We start from the raw sequence: 24,062 nt of genomic DNA on the forward strand, positions 1-24,062 counted from the left end.
TCGTAATTTGGTAAGCGAGATAAAAATTCAGTTACCGTTATAATTAAATATTTGTTGCACAAGATGGAATTTCTATATTCTATATTATCAAAATAATCGTACACGATAAATTATATGTAAATGAAGGTGGGGAAATTAATGTACAACTTTATATAGATTCTGAAATATCACATTTCATAGATATTATATGGATTTATTTCAACATACCGTACGATTTTGAACTTTGATTGGACATTAAGATTTGGTAACATGTACATGTATAAACAATCATGTTAATCGAGTAAAATGACATGCGTAAATTCTTAAATTTTATAATATATCATCTTAATAATCATACAAGGAATAAATATAATTGTTCGAATATAATTATGCATTTGAAAGTTACAAAAATACCATTTGTATTTCAGTCTTATTCATGATTGTAGTAAAAACAGACTTCTTATGACAAGGTCCAACAGTGTTCTACCAAGAGATACTTCTCCAATACTAACAGTAATTAATCACATAACATGTGTCTCTTTCAAATGCACAACTAGTAGTCGGTAAATAAGAAACGATACATGGTAGATCATTTTTTTTTTTCAAATTAGTTGGAAGCTTTTTGGAGATTCATTGCTTATAACATTTAACATAATAGATACCGTATTACAATATAAATATGATGTTTCTATATTCATATGCGTATAATTCCAATGGCATTTCATTGAAAAGTTAAGGTAAATAAGTAACATAACAAAAAAAGTAATACTACAAATATTGCATATTACTTGAGAATATTGTAGAATAACGGTTAAGAAATATGCAATATTTAAACTTTAATGTTTAGAAAAAGAGTATCCATTTTAATGGCTTACATTTACATAATTCTATTTCCATAATTTTTCTGAAACAACTTGATAATGTTTATATATTAATTAAATAAAAATATAAATTAAACAAATAATAACAAAATTATTGAGTTAACTTCAACTAAAAAATAAATATATATAATTTAACAAAAAGTTCACAAATATATATAACATTACAATTATGCAGAATAGCAGGTGTGCTTGATATTAGGAAGTTGGCGGTGAATTAATTTTAATATATATATATATACATACACATATATGTATATATGTATATATGTATATATATTGCGCTATAGATAAAATTTCAACAATGACAAACTTATATATAAATTAGCTTGGTTAAAGACTTAGTAATGGTCATAACTTCAACCTATACAGAGTTTTCTTACTTATAACTATTCAATAAAATTTGTTGTTAATAATGAATTTATAGTTAAACTGATATTATCATATATTGATATCTAATACTTTTTTTTATACATTTTGATTATTTAAACATCAACCACCATCTTCTTATGTATATCTGTATTACCGACAACCTAAAATTATACATTGCAAACATATTATTAAATTATTATGTATAATTTTAATCGCTTCAGAAAGAATACTTACAGAACAGAATTCCTCGAAACTAATTTTCCCATCCTCATCTTTATCAGCAAATAATATTGTTTTATCAACTATTTGCTGCAGTTGTGTGTCTTTCAAATTATTGCCTACCATCATTTTCAATACCTGGAACAATTCTCCATTGCTTATGAAACCATCGTTATCCATATCATAAATTCTAAAAGCGAATCTTAATTTGCTTTCTTTATCACCCTATAATAAAAGGAACACATGTTTAAAGACATGTTAGTCACCAACACATTGAAATATGTTTTAGCTTCTTAACAGCCTTTATAAGAGTCAAATCATTAATATTTTTACATTATGCGTTTAATAATCTGTATTATATACCTTAACACTGAACTGTGAAACACCATGAATAAATTCTTTAAAGTCTACTTCTCCATTACCATCTGCATCAAATATATCAATAACACGTTGAACTAAGGGATTTTGTTGTAATTCTGGCAAGGACATAAATTCATCGATACTTAAAGCTCCACTATTATCCAGATCCAACTTCCGAAATCGTTTTCCCAATCTTCTAATTTCGTCAACATCAACTAAGATATTAATTAATTTTGTGTTAAAAAAAATTCTTCAATAAGATAACTTGGATAACAACTATATTATTTATATTTCTAAACTTGTATTAACATGCATATATAATTGTAATATAATACAAATAGTTAGAGTAACTGAAACTTTATGAGTGCTATGTTTAGTTAGTGATAAAAATAAATTAATATCAGTGAATAAATTGAAAAGGGAAAGAATTTAGAAATTATATACGTCATGATAATAATTTTACTTCAAAATAGATAAAATATTGTCGCGTTACGTTCTCGATAACGCTAAACTGAAAAAATTTAAACTATTTAAATAGAAAAAATTGCGCGAATCAAATAGGTTACTTGAAGTAGGCCAAAAATGTTATTTGATATTGACTTACAGTTCGAGCATAATTCCATAGGCAATGAGCTTTCGTTACCCTGAAAGAACAAAAATAAAAAATCACATATTTTGTTAACAAAATATATAACTAACTTTGATAACGTCTGCCACCATATAATGGAATGTTTTTTTTAAAGGAGCAGTACAGAAACACGATGAAATGCATAATAACACTTTAACTAATTACGTCGTGGAATTAAAAGAAATAAAAATGTAATAAAACACAATTACCATCGTAAAATCGATTCAGTAGATTTCTATTAGAAATTCAGGAGGAAACAGCAAAATTGATCAGCAGACACTATTTTACGGTTGATGATCAATGGAAAAGCGCGAAACACAGACAGGAAACTCTAAGGAAAATTTGAATTCGTGTGAAATGTTGTGCCCAGCATTGCGTGCGCGCGCGCATGCATATAAATATATTAACAAATAACTTATATATATGTATATGTATACATATATGTATATTTACAATAATTATTCATGATTTTGTAATTATACTTCAAATTTATTAATTTTTATAAAACAGCCAACATTTATGAAATATTATGGAAGATATATAACAATTAAAATATAATTTTTCTATTTAATAATTGCAACGCAATCTTATCTCCAATTTAGGGCAAGAATAGAGCGAAATAAAATATTCTAGCTTTTCTGGAAACGCATTTTTTCCTCTTCTTCTTAAAGACCTATCAAGTTGTGCCATGAGACAGTGGAAAAAGAAATGAATTGTAAAAATGCAAAATTATAGAAGCAATAGTATACTATACAAATGTATACCGTACAAGCAATACGGTATAGGTACATTGAACAAATGCAGTAATTAACATTTGTAACTTATTTTATGTTTCGATTAAATAATTCATTAAGAAAGAACCGGAATGTATATGCTTTCACTTATGAAGTATGAATATTTAAACGCCACATCCCTCGCAAGGATGAATAGTTATCAAGGACTTTGGCTCAGATTTATTTCTGGCAGATGTGAACCTGCCTAGCGTAAAATAAACCAATGAAAGTTTCATCACGTGGTCGCAAGTGTCGCCATTGTGTTGTTTCACTCCAATCATAAACAAGGTATACCTCAGTTCCACAGATGGCTCTTAAATCGTCCAGTGTTTTAAAGATTTAAATTGAACATGTCAGTTGGATGGATCAAGGAAATAAAAGAGTCGGAGAATTTTCTTTACTGCTATATAACGATTGATTGGTGTGTTTAAAATTTGTCAGATGTACAATATTCACAATTGTCGCAGAAAGATATTTTAAAGTAAGAAAAAAGTGAAATTCTTTTATACTGTGTAACAACGTAAAATCTGTTTCACGAGATTTATATTGAACTGCTTAAACTTCATTGAAACAAAAGTAAAGAATAGGAGCTATATTAATATTCCTTCCTGTGTTAAAGGTAAAATATTTTATTTTCTTATAATTAAAACATAAATTTTACACCACTTATTATCCAGAACCTTACTTGTACGATAAATCTCTATCCTGTGGAAAATTACAAATATAAAACTAAAGAGAAGGTAATTTTTCTAGGGTATAATAAGTCATGGCACTCAGAGACGCCTTTAAGTTGTCTCAGAATATTCCATCTGATTATAAAGAAATTGTTCTTGACACTTTATACAAAATGGAAGAACACGTTGACAATAGAGGGCCAAGGTATATATTAAACTTATATCAGAAACAAACATCAGAAATTTATGATTTTATTTTATAGATACCAATGGAATTTAAATGACTTTGAAATTGGTTCGCCATTGGGTCGTGGTAAATTTGGACGTGTGTATTTAGCTAGAGAAAAAACCACACAGTATATGGTTGCTTTAAAGACTTTATACAAAGTAGAATTAATGAAGGGTCGTGTGGAGAAACAAGTAATGCGTGAAATTGAGATTCAAACCCATTTGAGGTGATACATGAAGCTATAATATATGTTCTTTTAAATTTGAGCACATTGTAATGTTTCATTTTTAGGCATCCTCATATTCTTCAAATGTTGACGTATTTTCATGATCATAAACGCATTTACCTTGTATTGGAATTTGCAGCTAGAGGAGAACTATATAAAGAACTGAAACGTCAACCAAATGAAAGATTCAATGAACACTTGTATGTATTTTCAAATTAATATTTTTAAAATTCTGCTACATTTTAAATTAATCTTATAATATTTCTTAGATCTGCAAAATATACTTTTCAAGTTGCGGATGCTTTAGAATATTGTCATAGGAACAACGTAATTCACAGAGATATAAAACCAGAAAATTTGTTGCTTACATATGATGGGGATGTAAAGTTAGCAGACTTTGGGTGGTCTGTCCATGCACCATCATCAAAGTGGGTATATTTGATATTAAAGATGTTGGAAGAGAATGAAAAAGAACTAATGAGAATATTGGTAATTATAGGAGGAACACTCTTTGTGGAACATTAGACTATTTACCACCAGAAATGGTAACTGGACAAACATACGATATATATGTTGATCATTGGTGCCTTGGCATTCTGTGTTATGAATTTCTAGTTGGTAAACCACCTTTTCTCAGTGATTCCCAACAAGAAACCTATGCTAAAATAAAGACGTTAAATATACAATGGCCGTCGCAAATAACGCCTGGTGCTAAAGACCTCATATCAAAGGTAATATAATAATTTGTTTTCTAATTGTATTTATAATCTTATGTTCACGTGAATTGTACCTTATATTTCTTTGCAGTTAATAAAACGCAAAAGTTCGGAAAGAATTTCTATGGCCGCTGTCAAAAAACACTTTTGGATTCTAAAACATAAGGACGCACGTTCATGAAAAATATTTAATCTTGTTCTTCTAAATAATTTTATAAAAGTATTTCGTATAACTGTAACAAGTCTACAATTTTTTAAATACATAGATTATACATTGTATACCAATATAGATAATATAACAGATAATAGATATAAGGAAATGAACATGACTACTTCTTTAGATAAACTAAGTGTTTTAATTACATTGAACAAAATAATTTTAAATATTTTCCTAAAAATTATCTTTTGTGAAATATTCATTAAAATTAGTGTGTACGAGTAGATTCACTATGTTCCTCTGTTATTATACAAACATAACAATTATAATTTGTAACGATATTCAAAAGTGGTTGAAGCACTAATATAATTTTTAAGGCCAATCAAGGTTGATACCTGTTACATCTAATGCAACTATATCAACTTCAGCTTTAAGAATATCGCATAAACTAGGTTTGGTTCGTCCAAAATCTCCATGTACGAATTCCTTAACGTATGTACCAGCTTGCGTTTTAATATCCAACACGAAAAACATACTGGGATCTTCGCTTGCAGTTGTCAATAATGCCTGTGATTCTTGAGGTTTCATCCAACGAGCTCTCATTTCATATATTACACGTATCCTTGGACTTAGAGGCCGCCTATGTAACACTCGAATCGGTGTTTTCTGAATTATTTCTATTCTTTTCATATTATTTAATTTTTCAAGAGACAACATATCTTCCGGCTTAGTGCGGCAGATGCAAATTGCTCGATAAATTTTCGTTTTAACCTTTTCTCCTTTCTTTAGTTTCTTTAAATCAAGTCTAGACAAGACTTTCAAATTTGTTGTGATTTGTACTTGTTTAGAGGACTGATTAATTTTCTGGATTAGGTTTGACAATAACGCGTCTGTTATTTTTGTCATACGAGGATTAATCAATTCGACTGCAAATGGTCTTCCAGAGTATATAGTTCTCACATCCACATCCTCTCTTCCAGATGATAAAAATTTAATAGCTATGTACATATAAATAAACGTATTATATATTACATGAAATTACGTATTTTGTACATCTATAAATATAATATAAATTAATTTACATACATTGAGCTTTTACAGCATCTGCAATAGGATTACATAATAGATCTTGAACTGATGTTTCCATCTTTTTTTCACCATTTATAAACCACGGTGTTTGGCTGATTTCTCTAGACAATTTGTTGTATCTCCCTGAAAATATAGTTGGTTACACATAATTTATAATATTTCCATATTGTTAATACTATATATTACCTCCTATAAAAATGCTTGAATGCGAGCATGCAATATTTCCTATATCAATGCTTGTAGATACATTGAGTGAAAAACTTCTGACAAATTTATTGAATTCTTCTTCTGTTACATTAGTTATCAAAGCTTCTACACTCTTTCTGCTGAATCTATTGTCGTTATTTCTTCTCTTTCGTTTTTTCCCTGTATTGTTTGCTCCTACACACAAGTTTTCTCTGCAACAAATAATATTATCAATGATACGCACTAAATTTTAATAAAAGAAACAAAATGTCCTTGTTGACTTACAGTGCTTCGCATTCCTTATCATTCTCTTTGTATGATAAAATAATCTCAATGAGGAAAGCAGAGGGAGTTATTAAATCCACTTTTTTATTGACAGCTTTTTCTAATTTAGGAGTAACTACTGCTTTCCAAATGTCCTTTATAGTCTCCAGTTTCCTTTTAAGTTGATGCAATTCATCTTTTATCAGAGAAAATTTATCAATCCATTTCGCATGTAATATACGTTCCCTAAGACTTACACATGTAGGTATTGTCAATGCACATGAAAATGTATCACTGTCGTAATTTTGTTTTTCTACTTCAGTCTGTATCTGTTTATAAAATTATTTCAAATTTATACGGAACCTATTCAAATTTATATGAAATCAAATATTTCAACTTACTTTTTGGATGACTAAATCTAATGTTTGGTCTTGAAGAATTCCTAGACAAGCCACACAGGGTACTTTATCAATAATGGAAGCATCTTCTGTAATATAGCCTAACTGTGAAAAATATTGTGATAACATAGAAACATGAAAAACCTATCATAAATGTAACTTACAGTTTTTGCAAGTGTTATGGGATTGTGATAACATTCCCTCCATGCTTTCCACCCAATGAAGCGAAAACAGCACCTTAAGCAACAGTTTTGTTGCTGTAGAAAAATGAAGACATCACGCTCTTCTTCGCCAGAACTCATTTTGAAAAATAATTCTGTAACATTTTAATATAAAGAAATGCGGATAGTTCAAATTTAACTGATTTTTAAAGTATAATTTTATATAAAATAATGTAAGATACCCTTATGATTAATAAAAATATTTTTCTTAGTTTAATAAACATCATTAGTTTAATAATAAAATAAAATAATAATAACACGAATTTTTTAAAAGATACAAAGTTTACACTAACCTATGAACTACACCACACGTGTTTCGTCAATTGACTAGTGTTTTTAAGAAGTCATTAATTCTTTCCAATATTATAGTACGCTTCTCAATTGTTACAAGTTTATGTGGTTTATTGAACATTTATAAAGACATGGGATAATTTATTAAAATGAAAAATTCAGTTAGATATAATGTGAAATTCGTATGAAACACAACATACTATGTAGTAAGTATATACAACACACCTGAGCATTGACAAGTGCATTTGCCCTATCGACTTTAAAAGAAGTATGATAGGCGATCATAGTGTCATTTATTGTTGATGTAAATACTTGTAAATTTTACGTTATATTTCGTTGCAAATTGGTTCCTAATTGATTATTAAATATAGATTCACATAGCATTCAACGACATGTCTATATCACGAAAAAAGTCCTATAGAAAGACCAGTACCGGGAGTGGAAAGAATTTTATCGGAGGTTAATTTACGTACTTGAAACAATATTGTTTATAACAACATATTTACTAACAATTGTTTCATTCTCATACTCCCACAGACGTAACTATTGACGATTTCGCCAATTCATCGCGGACCCATGCAAGACTTAAAAAGGCCGTGATTAATGTATCGTCAGAAGGTTATCTTTAAATCATTATTAAATCTGTAGTACATAGGTCCTTTTGAATCGAATATTTGCACCATATGTATTTCGTATACTTTACAGTGCAACATAAGGAAATAACAGAAGACAAAGTATGGAATGAAACACATTCACCCGATACAGATAACTCCAAGAAAAGCAGTAAAGGTAATTTGCTTCGAAGACATTTATCATTTTATTTATATTTTTTATCTCGCATTGACATTTATTCGCTAGGTACGTTGATGAGTCAAACAAAATACATAGAAGGAACAGCGTCTAAACCGTCCCAAATGGAGGAAGAAGAAGGTAAAATGTGAATGAAAGAAAAAGATGAAAAACTGTGACAAGGTAAATTATTTTTTAATTATTTGATAGGTATAGATTATCCATTGGACGTATGGTTCATTATATCTGAATATATAAGTCCAGAGGCTGTAGGTAAATTTGCTCGAATATGTAAAAGTTCTTATCACGTAACTACAACTGGCAAATTTTGGCTCCACTTATATAAAACGTGAGTGTTTTATTGTATAAATGAAATATTGTTTTATATATTAATTCAATAACGTTATTCTAAATAAATCGTAATTACAGTTATTATAAACCTGTACCTGGTTTACCAGAACGTCTTAAGCCACATTTTATGGTTCGCATGCACGGATTACGTGCTTGTGTTATTAGGACATTGCATCATACTTATTTTGCTTCGAAAAGAGATGTAGATAGTTCTATTCGACTTCCATTATTCCACTCCTTCGAACAAGATGAGCCTCATTCTCTTGTAAAAAGGAAATGTTGTCTTATGTGGCACAAAGTGAGCAATGAAAATGTACACATCATATTTCTACTAAATCTTATTATTTTAAGCATTTTTATTAGTATTTTTTTATATAATGGCAATGATAATAATAATACTGATGCTACTAGTAATAATATTTTTAATTGGGTAACTTGTTTTAGAAAGGAAAATTGTTGTGCTATTTTTATTTTAAATTAAAAGAAGTACCAAAATCGACCAGGAACTCAATAAAAGAGAAACCTAAAGTAAATGGTAGAAAGACAGAATTTCTTGAAATGTTGGAAGATGTAGCTGTAAATCCGGAAGAGGGTTGTAAACTACTTAGGGTACTTAACACAATATATGTCAGTTGTATGTGGCACATAACTATTATGTTTTAGCTATTTATCTTATTAATTTATAGGTAGCTTGTTCAAGGTATAGTCTGTTACCACCAGTAACCGGACTGATTTTACAAAAGGTATCAGTGACTTTAATGCAAGGTTTTAAAAATAACAGATTACAGTTGGGTTTTGGAACATCCGATGTTCCTAATACATTAACGCACCAAGTGATATTAAATGATGTCGTCAAGTGGCAAGTTCTGAACTGGTGGCATCCATCCTATCCCCATGAAGATAAGCTTACTACCATTGAATTACCGTACAGTGATTTTTGGGATGAGAACTTAACATAAACAAATACTGTATCTTCTGCTGAAGAGAATAGAACGTACCATACGTTTTGTATAATACCATGTTCGTGTAAATAATATATTAAATGTCTGTTACGTAAATTTTTATTTGAATATTTGTATTTTTTTTTAAGTTATTTGTAATCACTTAAAAGAGGATAAATAACAAAAAAAGGATTTAATATTAAATAAAGAATAAGCTAATTTTTTCATTGCGAATATTATGTACAAAGTATGTACATTAAATAAGTACATTTAACAACAGTAAAGAAGTAGCATCAACGAAGACTGTGAAAACTTGTTTCAAATATTTATAAACAAATCTAAAAGGGAGAAGGAAAAAATATTATCTTTTAGTCGCTGCTTCAACAGTATGTAACAGTTCTTCCACGTAGCGCACATTTGAAGTTGCAATTTCGATTTCAGCAATCTAAAATATAAATAATGTAAAAAAACTCTTTGTTAAAACAGAATAAATCTTTGTAATAAATCTTACCATATTGATATAAGCTTGTACATCAACTTGCAATTGAATACGTATTTTTTCATCATCACTAACTCCTTGAACTTCAGAAGAAAGAGTACCTGTGGATTTATCGCGTATTTTTTTCAATCTTCGTAGACTCTCTTCAGTCTTTTGAACTGACGTTAAAACGTCTGTTACAGACGCCAAGTAGCTGTAAGAATAAAAAAACTGATTGTAAATCGGTATTAAATGGAATAAATATTTTAATATCTGATATCGTTATCTATTATGTATTCCTTACTGTTCAGTCAAGGAAGAAAGAGTCAATTCCAACCAATAATTAACATTATTGGGGATCAATTTCTTGTAGTCTGCATGAAAGTTTACAAGAAAAGCGAGTGCGTTCTTTACATAAGCACATGGTTTTGTTGATACATCCCTATTTGTTCGCCTAAATAATCTTGGTATATCACTTACTTGCTTCAAATGCGTTACACATTGTTTCAAAAATTCATTCACAATTTCTTCTGTGATTTGCGAAAAAATTGTTTCGAATTTTGTTATGGTTTCATACAGAGAATCTATAAAACGATATATATACAGTTAAATAACGATAATAGTATTAATATTCGATATTATTACCTTCTAATAACTTTAATATCGTTGGAGTTTGGTGTTTAAGTTTCGCTGAAACCATTTTTAAATGGGATGGAAGCATTTCTACCAGTTTCTGTAGATCATGATTCAAATATATCAAAAAATTAAGTTTTGTGGAATGCTCAGATTTACTCAGAGATCCTACTTCATTTTCAATAGGCCACACCTACATTTAAAGGATGAATTAGTGATATTTACTTCAATGTGTTACAAGATTTGAAAAATGTTTAAATATTATACTTCTTTAAGTACTGCCATGGACCATGTTTGGTATCTTGCACATATCTGCAAATTGAATTTCCAGAATCTAGATACAAGACAACAAGCCATTATTATAATTATTTTGATAAAAGTTACTACTTTTACAATAAATTTCGTGATTTACTTATGAAAAAGCTGATAAAGATATACATCATCGGTCCAGATTCTTTGCAAATTTTCCCACACGATGTACGTCGCATGCAAGGAAAATTCATTTCTTGTAAGAGATTCCAAAGTTCCTTTTATCGATGCAGGTGATATGGGTTCTATTAAGACAGTTTCAATATTGGTAGCTATTTCTTGAAATCGTATTTGAAAATATACTGGTAAATTCCATTTCTTCAAAAAATTCTTATACTGTACATTTTCCTTTAATGCAGTTAAAGAATCAGATGTAACAAATTCAGCTTCTAATTTCTCCAGAAATTCTAATGTTGCCACATATCTCTGGAATTGTGTAACATTAAAATTTTATGTGTTAATAAGGTAATAAAAATTTAATTTTATTAATGCACTTACAGAATGGAATAATATTGGATCTCCTGGGGCAAAAATACATTTTATATGTTGCTCAATTTTCTCTTCTACATTAATCCAAAAACTGTTTACTAAAAAGTTAAAGCCTTTAACAGAGCATCTGAAATAAGATTGGAAAAATTTGCCTATATGAGACAAATATAGAAAATATCTCTTTGTAAAACATAAAACACGTACCTGTTAGGATGCAACGTAATATCTAAAAGTTGTTTCAGTTCCACACTCAGAATGTTTAACAATCTGTTATATATACTTTGTAGGCCAAGCGAGTCTACTTGCAGGTTTTCCATATTGATCACATTATCCACTAATGGACTAACAATTTCATCCCTTACTAAATTCTCCGCATCATTTACTTTATCCAGCATAATATATATTCTCAAGCAACGAATTAATAGGACAGAATTTTTCTCTTGAATACATGCTAAGAAAAATTCATTTAGATGAGTCATATAATGCTGATCCAGTTGTTTATATTCCTGAAGACATTTAATCCTTTTTAAGTAAATACTTATAAACAAAAATAAATTGATTCAAATTTACTTAATACGTACTTTTTGTTTGTCTTCGATAATATCTAATTTACACCTGGACATGTGAAATTGTAACTGATTAAATTCTGTTGCAGCTTGCTCTAAAATATCTATTTTAGCAGGACTTTCCAGAAACGTGTTCAACGATAATACTGATGAAAGTTTATTTAATGATTTGAAAATATATTGTAAACTATATAAACTTTGCTTGTGCTCCCTTATCTTTTTGCTCTCATTAATATTAATGGAAATTGCATTGATCTCGTTGTCCAAAGTTTGTTGTACTTGCTATTACAGGAAAGATAAAATGTTATTAAAATAATACATAAATATGTTTATTACTATAATTACCGTTATAACTTCTTTAATCGTTTACCATTACTTCTTCTTTTAATTGACCTAATGGCGCTTGCAGATCATTAATAGCTTTGTCTAATCCAATTAAATTACTTGATAAATTTACAAAATCAATGTAATCTCTGTTGATTAAGTCGATCATGGCAGATCTTAGCAATTTCAAATATATTCCCAGATCGTCCCGCATTGTTTCTAGCTTTGATTTCTTTTTGCGTTCTTGAAGGAATGTATCGACATTGAAATTTTCCTGAAATTATAGAATATTAAACTTAAATATCTTCAAGAACTTAACACTCACAACATTAGTGACTCACTTGGATGAAATCTAACTCTGTGAAACATAGATCCTTAGGAGCTTTCGGTAAGTTCATATTTTCACTTGACATTGTGCGAAATTTTGAATTCCTTGTATAATTATATGTTTTCTATCGAAGAAAATTAGGCTATTTATTAAATAAATAAGATACGTGTAAGTACATTCATTGAGTTTGAAACTGATAACGATCTCGATCACTTATCGACTACTTCCATTTATTGACAATGATCAATGTCGGAAAAGTAGATGTACAATCCAATGTCTAAAATTTCGCTTATTTCCATTGATTCACAAATTTGATTTTTTTTTAAGTAGCGCTTCTTGCGAACGTCCGTGGTACTTTTGATTGAAACGTTAATCCAACCGTGCACACAGTCGCATGAATTATGTGCGCACGCGCGCTAACTTGCAACAAAACGGATAAACGGATAGCGATTCATATTCTCACATAATCAATTCTAAATTTCCATCTATATTCGTGTCGATACGAGCTACGAAAAAGAGAACCGATCAACGAAACTTTACAGAAACTTTAGTTCGGGAGCTTTTCTCTATAGAAACGCTGGGGAATTTTAGAGGGTGGATATATGTAGTTGTGAAGTCGTCGGTGAGGGGCTTGACAAGTTTTGCTAGTTTTTTAGTGGAATTTATTTTCAAAATGGCAGCTACGAGAAGATTGCAAAAGGTAATTCAAAGTTTCGGTCAATCGAAGAGTTCGCAGGTGGAATTAAATGTGTGTGAAACGTTCGAAAATATCATTTGAAACTGTGGCATGCTTGTCCATGTCTGTTTAATTGAATTGCGATATAATCTCTGCTATGGATGACATTGAATTTTTCCAATGAAATGTGGAACGTTAATATATTTTATCAATGATTTATGAATGTTTTATGGTTTCGATTCCTATAGTAGATATTTATGTCCCATCTGAAACCAATGATGAACTTTTCGTTATTTATTTTAAAACTGGTGTTCGCGTTACGATTCTCAGTTTTCATGAAACTTACAAATGATGATTACATTTCCTCTTTTTAGGAACTCGGTGACCTAAGAGCTTCGCCTATGAAAAATTTTATAAATATTCAAGTAGATGAATCCAATATTCTCACTTGGCAGGGCCTTATATTGCCGGTACGTTTTGGCGTAACCCTTCTAATCTGGAAACATAACCTAACCTTGTCTTGCTTGAAGAGGCAACTATAGTTAGCTGAAATTTATGAACATTTATGTAAATTCATATTTTAATAGACTAATTTTTTAGAAGAAGATTCACATAGAAATTTATTACCTGAATGAGTAATCTACATAAACAAAGAAGAAAATAAATTATATACCATACTTTATTGTAACTTTCATTTATTAGATGTTACTTAAAAATATTTTCTACAATGCATATTTCCATTTAGAAGATATTGGAAACTGTTATATTGCACAAGAAAATTTGTCAATGATATAAATCAATGTATTTAATAGTTTCGAATGTTTTAGGACAATCCACCGTATAATAAAGGAGCTTTTCGCATTGAAATTAACTTTCCTGCAGAGTATCCTTTTAAACCTCCAAGAATAAACTTTAAAACTAAAATATATCATCCTAATGTAGACGAAGGTGGAAATATCTGCTTACCTATTATACATGCTGAAAATTGGAAACCAGCTACAAGAACAGACCAAGGTGAAATTGTATTTTAATCTGTAGTATTGTTAGAACGAAGGAGTAAAAATAATTGTTAAATTTTGTTTACAGTTGTACAAGCTTTGATAGCTGTAGTGAATGATCCAGAACCAGAACATGCCTTAAGGGTAGATCTGGCAGAAGAATTTCTTAACGATAGGAAAAAGTTTTTAAAGAATGCAGAAGAATTTACAAAGAAACATGCAGAAAAAAGGCGGGAGTCACCCTCTTCTAACGAATAACCATGAATGACTAGCTCTACTCACCACAATGCGTGCCACCCGTCAGCTAATTTAATTCAAGCCAACATAGACTTATCTGTTACGTGACAAACAAGTTGAGATACATGTGTACAGTATTGGTTGATTACCAACAATGATATAAATATATGCAAATTGTAATGTTTATAAAATGGATTAACAAACTTTTCAGAGCAAAGTAAAGTATAATAAACTAACTGTATGATATTGTATACTATGTGTGTCGAAAATCGTTACGCAATTACATTTCGTACGATTTTTAAAAGGCTTGAAGAAGCAGCACATTTAACTGTTCGTTTTAATGTTTTTTAAAACGATTTTCAATTTATTATCTCTGGACTCACGGTTCTAGAATGTTGCATTTACATTAAATACTAAATTATAGTAATTTTAATTTTCTAATTTACAGGCAACTTTGAACTAGTATCGATTAAGCTTGTAAGCATGAAATGATCATCATGAATGTACATAAATTTGTATGATTTTTGAAAATCATGCTGACACTGTAAACGCATTTTGATGTTAATTTTGGGAACTATATATCTCTGTAACGTTGTGTTGAAAATTTACATCTACCTTTTAATGTAAAACATGAATTTGTAACTTGATGATAATCTCCTATGTAATTACAATTGATGGTACTACTTTGCATATATGTAATTCTCGAACTCTGATGTAACATTAATACATTAAATATTAAGAAATTCAAATAATACTTCCATTAATTTAATGCTGAATAAATTCATTAGAATGTTTCAAATTTTAGGGGTGAAATATTAAGCTTAATTAAATGTCAAGTATTGCAGAAATCAATGGTACTCCAAATATTCTTAGTATCGTTGCAAAACTCAATACGGTGTTTAATTTCTAAACAATTACATAGTAAGTAGATCATCTAAAAAAATAATAAGCATGTAATCATTCATAATACACCATTTTTAATTTAGATCAACAACCGAAGTATTGAACTTACCTTATGATCTCTATTTTATGAGTATGCTTATATATACACGTATTGAAACAAAGGTGTATTTTGTACATGATCATTCCAAAATGAGACAGGAAAGGATCAGGCAGAATTAACATATTCTATATGTAAAATGTGCTCAATTAAGAACCGCTTTTACAGGACTTTATTTTTTATTCAGTTTGAGTAAGAAAGGGTAAAACCTGTTCATTTAAATATTAAAACTCTATATTGATAAATAAAGATATAAATGAAAATAAAAACATGATGCTTTTTACGTGATCTTCATCATTTTGACATTCGAACCCCATAATTAATATAATTTTCAATTACAACATTTTTTCATTCCTTTATTAAGTTCTTCATCTTTATACTAATTTTTCTTTCATTTCTTTTAAATCCACCGATAAATTCCGCATCTGATACAGATTCGTAGATTCCACTTTTGGCATACTATAATAAATATTCTGCGATTTAACAAAGAATCAATTTGAAATCAACATATTAAAATAATTGATGAGCTAGGTGGAAGAGGTGGAAGTTGCGAAGAATGTACCAACAGCTTGTTCTAATTAGTACTTTTATTTATTTTAAGTCTTATAATCAAATCATTAAGAGAAAGAGAAAGAGAAAGAGAAAGAGAGAGATAGAGAGAGAAAGAGAAAAAGAGAGGGAGGAGAGGAAATAGAATTCCATTGTGTCTGTTCTTATACAGAGATGAATAAAAATTTGAAATTTGAAAGAAGGAGCATAGTAGAGAATATTTTTCAAATAAAGTAATCGAACACTGAAAAGGAGGCAAATATATTCTTAGGATATACATTCACACTGCTTATGTACACACATTATAGATAACCACAGATATAAATAAAATCATGGTGGCATAACACCAATATTTTAACGAAGTTCATGGTATATCTAGAGTAGTTTGTATACGACCATAGACAATCACAGTTTTACAAGTGTAGAAAAATTTCTTAATCGTAACAAGACCAATGTGTAAATCATGTCTAGCAATTGTATGATTAAGAAACGCCTATTTTCAATTAAAAGCTATTGAATTTAAATCACAATACGTTTTATTATAGCTGATGTGCCCGCAAGTCTCGTTCAATTTAGCCGCTTATGATTGACAATACGAGTGAAGTGAAATCAGGGATTGAGGGTAAAAGTATTATCAACGTTACAAAATGTATCCGTAAACCTCTGTTCTGTTCTGTTCTTAAAAGTATATAATATGTCTAGAGCTCTCGAATACACGTCAACCTTTTCCACCAAACTGTTCAATTATAAAACATGACTAACCATTCTCTTGAAATTTCGAGGCAATCGACATCAATGAAACACTAATTACATTTTTTTTTACGTCATCATATAAATTTCATTCTTTCACGCGAGAATTTCTATTTTAAATTTTAGGTTTTCAATTAACCGGAAATCCTTCCAAAATCAGTGTATACAACGCACACGGCAATGACGTCATAATTTTATCTCAAAGGTAAATATCGTAATACTTCACAGAAACCTAAAATCTAAGATAGAAGTTTTATTACAGCGAAAGAAACTATCGAGCATACATGGAATGTTGAATTGACAACAATTATTCCAAATCGCGTGCCCTGTTGATGTGGAATGCCCCAATCACGGTGATCTTAATTATAATCGTGAAACAATAATAAAAGCGATAACAACTTCTCCGAATCAATGAAAACTGATGATGCAACAATACAAATTAATCGGCATTATATAATAAGATACTGATAATATGTTTAAAGGAATATGTGTATTATTACAAATTACTTACATGTTTGTACAGATCCAACATTTGAATTCGAGCATTAAGCAACGTACGTGTACACCTTTCTGCAATTCAAATTAATAATATCCTATTACATCAAGTTCCAATAGAACATATTTCTTTTTTTTTTTTCAAAACAAACAGATGATATTGCACAACACTTTCAGACAGTATTGTCGCTTACCTATCTTCCGGCGTGCGCGCCAGATATTCACGTTCAATTAAACCTTCTATACGCTTTTTAATAATTACGGGCGAAGGCAGGAATCGTCCTCTGAGTTGCTCTGTTACTTCTGTTACGAGTATATTGTGCTGGAAGAAAACGGAAATACATCTTATTAATATATACGATAATAAAAAAAGCAAAGATAGAAATAATTATATGAGATTAAATAGAAAAATTAGACATAACAAATTAAATGCTACTGTTACGTACAGGCATGCGTTTTCGGTCTTTCATGATGCGAACGATAGCCGCTTCTATCTCGTGCTTCCTGTCCTCGTCAACTTTGTTACGCGTCTCCCTTCTTTCTGGCTCTGATTCGCCTTTCGCCGCCACCGTTTGTATCTTTACTCTTTAGAAAATTACACATGAATAAGGATATTATTATTCGAATAGTTTCAGTCGCGTTTCGCTACGAAGAAGAGTCATTTAGTTCTGATGAGTACGATTTCAATGCCCGCAACATACCTGTGCAGTTTACTGGTGAAACTGTCATTGACACAAAAACAATGTGAAGGTTCTATCTCCTTTGTCCGAGGATGTTTTAATAATACTCTTTGCGTGGCTTTACCCATAGCCAGAGACTGCAATGCTCTAACCAAGTCCCTTTCTGGAATATCGGTTTCACCTTGAATTTCCTACGCAACGTTTCATAGATTGTATTGTGATATATATAAAGGATTACCGATGAATGTAAGGCACGGATTAAATCAGACCGGCGATTCTCAACTGACCTCGTATGTTAATTTGTCTCTTTTGTTGAAAAGCATCAGGACGCACATCTGATAAGTCGATACTTGAATTATATGTTTCCTCGTGTTTCCACAGCTACTGCTTCGCTGACTTAATAAACTACCGTTAGCGCTCCCGTTGCCAATCGAACTGGAGGACGATGGCGTGTCTAATGCCGTGCAACTACTTTCTTCCCTTCGTGGTCCGTGAAATATGGCATTCAAATCCGCAGAACCTGAGGACAGAAAAGTGACATACGATAACAATTAAATAAACCGACTATTCGAAACCTAACCCTCTGTAGGCCCATGTAACTTTGAAGTCAGTATATTGGCATCTTGTTGATTTATCTCATTTTGCACTCAAAGCGGTGAATAAAATAATCAGTTAACTTCAACTTTTGTACGCTCAGGCGTGAAAGTCTAAGGTTATTATAACTTGAAAGTCACAAAATATACTCGTTTGAAGAAATTATTGAAACTATTGAATACATTGTTAATTGGTATTCATATGTGGATATTCATTAATTTTGTACTGCATAGATTTCGTTATAATCACAAAAAAATTCGGCCCACAGAGGGTTAAGGAAACAAGTAGAAAACGATTTGACGAACCTAATTGTGGCTGTAACGTCAACTGGCGACCGCTGTGTTTAGCGAGATAGAACCGACGGAAAGCGTCGAAAGCGTCTCGCGGGGCGGATGGCATACTACACTTTGGCGTTGCCGATTGCGTTGGCCAAAAACCGGTTGTTAGAACCCTGACACTTATATCCACGCCATGCAAGTTTGTCTGTACCATGAAAAGTATTAGTCTACTAGACTGTCCCTAGCTATTGTGGAATACGTCAAGTAAAAAAACCTTACATTAGATGTGAGGACATGATCCTTAAATTCATCCATAATAGTATTACTGACTGTTATATCTTTGAACATCCCTTCCAACTTCGACGTGAACTGACATCCACATTCAGTCTACGGTAAATCATTCATTTGTTTGGTAATAGTTAGTTAACCCTTGATAGAATTAAACGACTAATGAAAAATAAGGTAAGTACCTTAAGTTTAGATATCATATTCTTCTCGCTGTCATCAGAGACAGACTTGTTTAAGAGAAGACGTTTAGCTAAGTGTTGCTTATAGTACCGTTCGAATACATCTTTCTCTTGGAGGAACCGAAAGAGAACCATGGTTTTGTCTAGAATACCCTCAATCTCCTGTTCTGTCATCTGAAAATATTTTGGATATTTTTAACGCTTTTTTAGCAATGCCATAATCATAATTCACTTGATTCGCGATTCATGACAGTAACAGTCAGTGAGGTGAATCAAGGGAATCATGAATACTTTAAAATGGATAGCTTTAGTTTGTCAAATATACAAGAGTCCATTGTATCATTACAAAAGACCTAGTGAAATTTCACGGTATTACCTACCATGAGTACCTATCTATAGGAATACAGTTAACAGAACTAACCCCTTTAACACCCTTCTTCAGCTTGTCGTCGATAAAAAGCGAGAGATACTCGGGACTCTTTGTATTCAGATTTAGGAAGTATTCGAAATCGGAGGCGATCATCTGTTTATAATTCTTATCGTTATTAAACGAGTAATGAAGGAAATGATCGAAACGATCTTTTAAATCCAACAAATTCTGGATAAAGAGGACAGCGTTTGTTGTTGATTCGTGTTCCTCTTGAACCATGGCACGTCCTTGCTCTTTGAGAAACTGCGAGACGCAATCGCATACTGTACGCAATCCGTCCGAAACTCTTGAAAATAATTTATACATACAACCAAGATCTTCAGTTTTTTGATTTTTAAGCATGTGAACTACGCCACTGTTTTCCATCTATAAATAATAGAGAAAAAAGAACAACTTAATAGAACATCCTTAGAAGGAACAACAGAGTCACAAATGTTTTGCGACGCGATGCATCGATTAACCTGATGACCGATTAACAAACCTCTACAATAGTTTTCATATGAATTTTAATTAATTCTTCTTCTACAACTTCTACTATTCGTGGTTCAGTAGATTCATCTAAATAATGCTTCGCCCTCTCTGATTCTTCGCAGATTCTAGCCTCAACTTTCTTAATATATACTGATGCACTATTTTCTGCTAAGAATTTCTGAGATTCCATCTAAAATGAATACGATTAGAAATCTGCAATAATAACAAGAAAGGAATTTATGAGACTACGAACAGAAAGTATTCTTACTCTATAAAATTCAGCACTCTGTTGTAAAAAAGGCCTTTCAAAATCTTCTTCGTAAACTTGACGACTGTTAATTCCAAGTAACATTAACATTTGGCAGGCATTTTTTATCGCGATACGATCTACTACTTCTCCCCTTCTTTCTCTTCCTACCATATCTAATAAAGTTTCCCTTAAATGATCTCTAACACACCCATATCTGACCACCTGTAAATAATAAAATAAATAATTGTTCATATTTTAGAGAACTTTCACAGGATTAATTATAAGATTATTAGAAGGTTCTTACAGGATTATTTATTCGTTTCAATGGTTAAACATTACCTGGTCTCTAAATATGATAAGCCCCAAATTATACACATTGTCTACATCATTTTGTTGCACGTATACTCTATCCATATACATTAGAATATCTCTAATCATCACCATTGATGTCTGATGATCGTTCCAAGCTTGATTCAATGTTTGAAGGAAATTATTGTGAAGAGATCTTAGTACATCTTCTCGTACTTTGTTCTCAAGATGATGTGTTACAACTTCTTTCAGACCTGTATATAAACGTTCTCCATACTTATGGAGAACCATGGTATAAGCATTTCGATAAAGTTCTTCAAAACTAAGACCAGAATTGTTTTTCTTTTGAATTTCCTGAATAGCATTTTTCAGTAGCGTCCAGATACTTTCTACATACTTCTCATCCATAGTCGTCTAAAACATACATACAATGTTAATCTTGTTATTACGAACAAGAATAATCAACTTTGGCAAATTATAAGCTTTTTTACTTATATCAACAGCAAGAAAATCATCAGAAGTATTATGTGAATAAAGTGGTTTTATTGTAACAGTACATCTGTAATTACTAAGAAATATATTCTACATGACTGTTAAAACTAAAAGAACTATGGATTACATGTGTGTTCAAGATGTTCACTTCTGTTGTGCTGTTATTATTACCGATATTTTTCTGGAATTGTTGCTTAGCCATGATTCTTTTTTTTTCAACTTTTACATTGTCCCTTTTTTATTCAAGAAAAACATATGGAATTAACTTAAATATTTAAATAAATTTGTTGAATTCACATTGCTTCAATATTTCATAGATTATTATTTAATATCAAGGTCTGGAAACTATCTATATCAAATGTTAAATTCATCATATATATATTATAATAAAACAGTGAATAATATTTCATAACAAATTACATATGATCGTGTGGAACATGATTACGTAAAGGTACATACACGTTTCTTATGATAGTTAAGATATTCAATATTCTTTGTAACTAATTTTATAATATCACATTATCATTGAAAGCAGAAGATTTATGAAACAATATTATATTTGTCAATTTAGTAGCCAATCTAAGTTCAAGTACCAAACTTAACTGACAGAATAAATTGAAATTAGTCATGAAGCAAGATAACATTGCAATTTCTATATTTCAATGCTTCTTTTTTATGATACTATAGCAACTGTATCGCATCGCTTACGTATTCAGTAATATGTTTACATTTGGAAACAAAACCTAAAAATGATAATTGTAAATATTACACGAATCGTGTGTCCTGTACGCGTACATTTATACAACAGTCGAATGAAATTCAAACATACAATAGAGGATCTAGCGATACAAACAACACGCAGTCATGGAAATCATTAAAGCAAACTTATTTTCCTAAGACCAATTATCATTTTCAATCTGATACATAATATAAAGGAGAAGGTTATAAAAATGTCTGTATATATGTAAATTGAAGTAGCCAGAAAACATATCTGTAAAAAGAGAGAGAGAGAGAGAAAGAAAGGATGTGAACGAAAGAAAAAAGAATTACAGGTGGGGAGGACGAGGAGGGGGGCGTGAAGGAAACAAAATAGATTTTTCAGTAAAGAGACCAAACGAACGAAACAAGGCTAAAAGGGGATAAACTGAACGCTAAGAGAGCCAAGTACTCACCGGAAAAGCACGTATGCGCATTTTGCTCTCTTTTTTAGCGCTGCCCTTCATCATGTCGAATTTTCTGTCTGAGCTTAGGGATCCCTCTTAAAAGTGTTCGCTCACGGCCAATGCTACAATAACGTTGCACCGTGTGTACATTGACACCAGTAAAACGTAAGGAGCATTCACGTTCTCCTCGCTTCCCAGGCAGACCAGCCGAAGATGATCGGCCACCGCGCGAAAGCACTATTACTCATCCACGTTCACGATGCGCGAGAGAACCGAAAATTGTCTTGTTATCGTGTACATTTAATAAAAAGAAAGAAAAATCACCGACGTCCCGAAAGAGAGGGGGAGAAAATTAGAGGCTTGGAGAAAGAGACAAAGAGAGGACCGCGAGAGGGATGGAGGAGGGGGAGAAGAGGGGGAGGGGGGCTGGTGGTGGTAAAGAGCTGAACTCTTTTTTACCCGGCGGATGGAAATTGGGGATAAGTCGTTTAAGGGCTGCAATAGTCCACCGAAAATAGAGGGATCGAACGGGGATCCGACCGAACGGGGAAAAACAAAAAACGGAAAGAAAATGTACGCGCACCTGTCAACAAACCGAATTTTCTGTCACGAATATACCGAGAGAGGGAGAAAAAAAATCGCACTCGATTCCGTGGGATCGTCGAATACCTTTAACGCGATCGCCGATACATGTCCATTGTCTTTCGAGGCATACCGCGATTCAGATTGTGAAAGCTCGAATTTCCATCCTACACAATTTTCCACTCCTCGATGAACGACGATATATGTGTATCGTTCGCAATGCACGCTTGACGCGCATGAATCACAAACTCTCTTACGATTAGAGTACCGTTGCGTACTAGATAGAGGCTTCGTTACCTCCTACGCGAAGAAAGCTCGTCTTCGCCCCTTCCCTTCTGTGTCCGAAGAGGAATAACGTTATTTGTCGTACAAGTTCGACTATTTCCAGCGGGTGATCGTAGATAAACTTAGCTTATCTTTTTCGCTGCGTGCCGCTTTTTATATTTAAAACGGCAGGTAAAGTTCGTACGATTTTGCGTTTTTCTTATTTCGAAAAATCAATCGAACGGGTTAGAAATATTCCGATAACGATACGGGAATACCGAGGATCGGATTTTCGTTACGGTAAATATAAATAATTCAGAGTAATTCACTTTTTTGTTCTTATCTTTCAATTTATGTACTGTTAGACGGCGCTTTGGTAGATTGTGGTCACGCCGTTGCTGCAGAGGGCGCATGTGCGTGCGCAATTTCAATATCACGTTGTGGATCTAGTAATATTTAGTTTCTCCTTAATTATTTTACAAAACACTAATTGAATTTGGAACAGTCCA

General features: G+C 31.4%; 7 protein-coding genes across 15 annotated transcripts; 3 read left to right on the forward strand and 4 right to left on the reverse strand.

Annotated features, from left to right (window-relative positions):
* Nucleotides 1-147: 147 nt before the first annotated feature.
* On the reverse strand, nucleotides 148-2,808 carry LOC116428305 (calcineurin subunit B type 2). The gene is made up of 5 exons (XM_031979768.2): nucleotides 2,646-2,808; nucleotides 2,413-2,452; nucleotides 1,812-2,023; nucleotides 1,464-1,673; nucleotides 148-1,390 (listed from the first exon to the last, which is right to left on the reverse strand). The coding sequence occupies exons 1-5, from the start codon at nucleotides 2,646-2,648 to the stop codon at nucleotides 1,343-1,345; spliced, it is 513 nt and encodes a 170-aa protein (XP_031835628.1). The 5' UTR covers nucleotides 2,649-2,808; the 3' UTR covers nucleotides 148-1,342.
* A 186-nt stretch (nucleotides 2,809-2,994) lies between these two features.
* aurB (aurora kinase B) lies at nucleotides 2,995-5,294 on the forward strand. The gene is made up of 7 exons (XM_031979765.2): nucleotides 2,995-3,828; nucleotides 3,963-4,088; nucleotides 4,147-4,338; nucleotides 4,404-4,538; nucleotides 4,608-4,766; nucleotides 4,838-5,069; nucleotides 5,146-5,294. The coding sequence occupies exons 2-7, from the start codon at nucleotides 3,976-3,978 to the stop codon at nucleotides 5,233-5,235; spliced, it is 921 nt and encodes a 306-aa protein (XP_031835625.1). The 5' UTR covers nucleotides 2,995-3,828; nucleotides 3,963-3,975; the 3' UTR covers nucleotides 5,236-5,294.
* Nucleotides 5,229-8,442, reverse strand: Pus10 (Pseudouridine synthase 10). 4 transcript variants are annotated; one of them, XM_031979748.2, is made up of 7 exons: nucleotides 8,171-8,442; nucleotides 7,313-7,464; nucleotides 7,152-7,253; nucleotides 6,772-7,079; nucleotides 6,487-6,698; nucleotides 6,298-6,423; nucleotides 5,229-6,209 (listed from the first exon to the last, which is right to left on the reverse strand). In XM_031979748.2, exons 2-7 carry the CDS (start codon nucleotides 7,448-7,450, stop codon nucleotides 5,584-5,586), a joined length of 1,512 nt encoding a protein of 503 aa, XP_031835608.1. In that variant the 5' UTR covers nucleotides 7,451-7,464; nucleotides 8,171-8,442; the 3' UTR covers nucleotides 5,229-5,583. The 4 variants fall into 4 exon arrangements, with proteins under 4 accessions (XP_031835608.1, XP_031835607.1, XP_031835606.1 ...); XM_031979747.2 differs by lacking the exon at nucleotides 8,171-8,442 and adding an exon at nucleotides 7,886-8,033; XM_031979746.2 differs by lacking the exon at nucleotides 8,171-8,442 and adding an exon at nucleotides 7,663-7,814.
* On the forward strand, nucleotides 7,716-10,251 carry fsd (transmembrane protein fates-shifted). Of its 4 annotated transcripts, XM_031979752.2 has the most exons (9): nucleotides 7,716-7,866; nucleotides 8,032-8,119; nucleotides 8,198-8,278; nucleotides 8,366-8,449; nucleotides 8,519-8,590; nucleotides 8,660-8,798; nucleotides 8,879-9,113; nucleotides 9,245-9,409; nucleotides 9,487-10,028. In XM_031979752.2, the coding sequence occupies exons 2-9, from the start codon at nucleotides 8,053-8,055 to the stop codon at nucleotides 9,757-9,759; spliced, it is 1,116 nt and encodes a 371-aa protein (XP_031835612.2). In that variant the 5' UTR covers nucleotides 7,716-7,866; nucleotides 8,032-8,052; the 3' UTR covers nucleotides 9,760-10,028. The 4 variants fall into 4 exon arrangements, with proteins under 4 accessions (XP_031835612.2, XP_031835614.2, XP_031835611.2 ...); XM_031979754.2 differs by lacking the exon at nucleotides 8,032-8,119 and having other exon boundaries at nucleotides 9,487-10,251; XM_031979751.2 differs by lacking the exon at nucleotides 7,716-7,866 and having other exon boundaries at nucleotides 7,969-8,119.
* On the reverse strand, nucleotides 9,844-13,102 carry Cog2 (conserved oligomeric Golgi complex subunit 2). The gene is made up of 11 exons (XM_031979738.2): nucleotides 12,882-13,102; nucleotides 12,587-12,814; nucleotides 12,232-12,498; nucleotides 11,855-12,156; nucleotides 11,660-11,777; nucleotides 11,265-11,587; nucleotides 11,120-11,186; nucleotides 10,865-11,045; nucleotides 10,524-10,803; nucleotides 10,253-10,433; nucleotides 9,844-10,186 (listed from the first exon to the last, which is right to left on the reverse strand). Exons 1-11 carry the CDS (start codon nucleotides 12,951-12,953, stop codon nucleotides 10,103-10,105), a joined length of 2,103 nt encoding a protein of 700 aa, XP_031835598.1. The 5' UTR covers nucleotides 12,954-13,102; the 3' UTR covers nucleotides 9,844-10,102.
* Nucleotides 13,103-13,423: 321 nt separating this feature from the next.
* Nucleotides 13,424-15,531, forward strand: Ubc10 (ubiquitin conjugating enzyme 10). Of its 2 annotated transcripts, none has more exons than XM_031979767.2 (4): nucleotides 13,424-13,568; nucleotides 13,919-14,014; nucleotides 14,372-14,558; nucleotides 14,631-15,531. In XM_031979767.2, the coding sequence occupies exons 1-4, from the start codon at nucleotides 13,542-13,544 to the stop codon at nucleotides 14,798-14,800; spliced, it is 480 nt and encodes a 159-aa protein (XP_031835627.1). In that variant the 5' UTR covers nucleotides 13,424-13,541; the 3' UTR covers nucleotides 14,801-15,531. The 2 variants fall into 2 exon arrangements, with proteins under 2 accessions (XP_031835627.1, XP_031835626.1); XM_031979766.2 differs by having other exon boundaries at nucleotides 13,542-13,616.
* Nucleotides 15,532-15,991: 460 nt separating this feature from the next.
* On the reverse strand, nucleotides 15,992-23,592 carry Cul3 (cullin 3). Of its 2 annotated transcripts, none has more exons than XM_031979737.2 (14): nucleotides 22,717-23,592; nucleotides 21,083-21,466; nucleotides 20,762-20,965; nucleotides 20,504-20,683; nucleotides 20,014-20,388; nucleotides 19,596-19,766; nucleotides 19,405-19,512; nucleotides 19,153-19,330; nucleotides 18,541-18,773; nucleotides 18,275-18,444; nucleotides 18,020-18,158; nucleotides 17,768-17,895; nucleotides 17,590-17,648; nucleotides 15,992-16,238 (listed from the first exon to the last, which is right to left on the reverse strand). In XM_031979737.2, the coding sequence occupies exons 1-13, from the start codon at nucleotides 22,768-22,770 to the stop codon at nucleotides 17,624-17,626; spliced, it is 2,349 nt and encodes a 782-aa protein (XP_031835597.1). In that variant the 5' UTR covers nucleotides 22,771-23,592; the 3' UTR covers nucleotides 15,992-16,238; nucleotides 17,590-17,623. The 2 variants fall into 2 exon arrangements, with proteins under 2 accessions (XP_031835597.1, XP_076222951.1); XM_076366836.1 differs by having other exon boundaries at nucleotides 15,992-16,252.
* Between the last annotated feature and the right edge of the window lie 470 nt (nucleotides 23,593-24,062).

Source organism: Nomia melanderi, chromosome 4 (assembly GCF_051020985.1).
Source record: "Nomia melanderi isolate GNS246 chromosome 4, iyNomMela1, whole genome shotgun sequence".
NCBI classification, from domain to species: Eukaryota; Metazoa; Arthropoda; class Insecta; order Hymenoptera; family Halictidae; genus Nomia; species Nomia melanderi.